Source organism: Buceros rhinoceros, unplaced genomic scaffold, assembly GCF_000710305.1.
Source record: "Buceros rhinoceros silvestris isolate BGI_N320 unplaced genomic scaffold, ASM71030v1 scaffold14000, whole genome shotgun sequence".
Classification (NCBI taxonomy): Eukaryota; Metazoa; Chordata; class Aves; order Bucerotiformes; family Bucerotidae; genus Buceros; species Buceros rhinoceros.
Window position 1 is genome coordinate 15,351 of NW_010391386.1, and position 407 is coordinate 15,757.

General features: G+C 59.5%; 1 protein-coding gene across 1 annotated transcript in view; it reads right to left on the reverse strand.

The window, feature by feature from the left end:
• Window positions 1-199, reverse strand: part of VAC14 (Vac14 homolog (S. cerevisiae)) — a gene marked incomplete at both ends in the record, with an annotated part of 13,708 nt that extends 13,509 nt beyond the window's left edge. Inside the window, one exon of the mRNA XM_010141571.1 lies at window positions 92-199. Within this exon, the coding sequence (XP_010139873.1) occupies window positions 92-199 (108 nt within the window). The remainder of the gene's footprint in view (window positions 1-91) is intronic.
• Between the last annotated feature and the right edge of the window lie 208 nt (window positions 200-407).

The window sequence follows — 407 nt, forward strand, 5'->3', positions numbered from 1 at the left end:
ACGAGCCACTGCACACACCTCCACTCGGCCCAGCCACGGGGTGCTGACAGCCCCAGTCTTCCAGAGCTCGGCCTGGCAGGTGCAGACCTACCCAGGATATGATGAACTGGCGGGCGTACTGGTTGTTGGAGTAAATCCTCTCGCGCAGCAACGGGATGAAGCCTACCAAGTCAAACTGGTTGCTCTCCGTCACGATGTCCTGCAGAGCCCAAGCAGAGAGGGTTAGGAGGGATGCCCACCACACCATGCTCACGCTGCCCAGCCCTTCTTGACAGAAAAAAGATGTGAAGCACTAGATGCACAGGTCTGTGGGCGAGGAGACCTGGGGAGAAGGAATCACGCGGCTCATTCAGGCGATGAGCCAGTAATCACCCTCGGGGAGGGACTAACGCTGAGGGAGGGAGGCG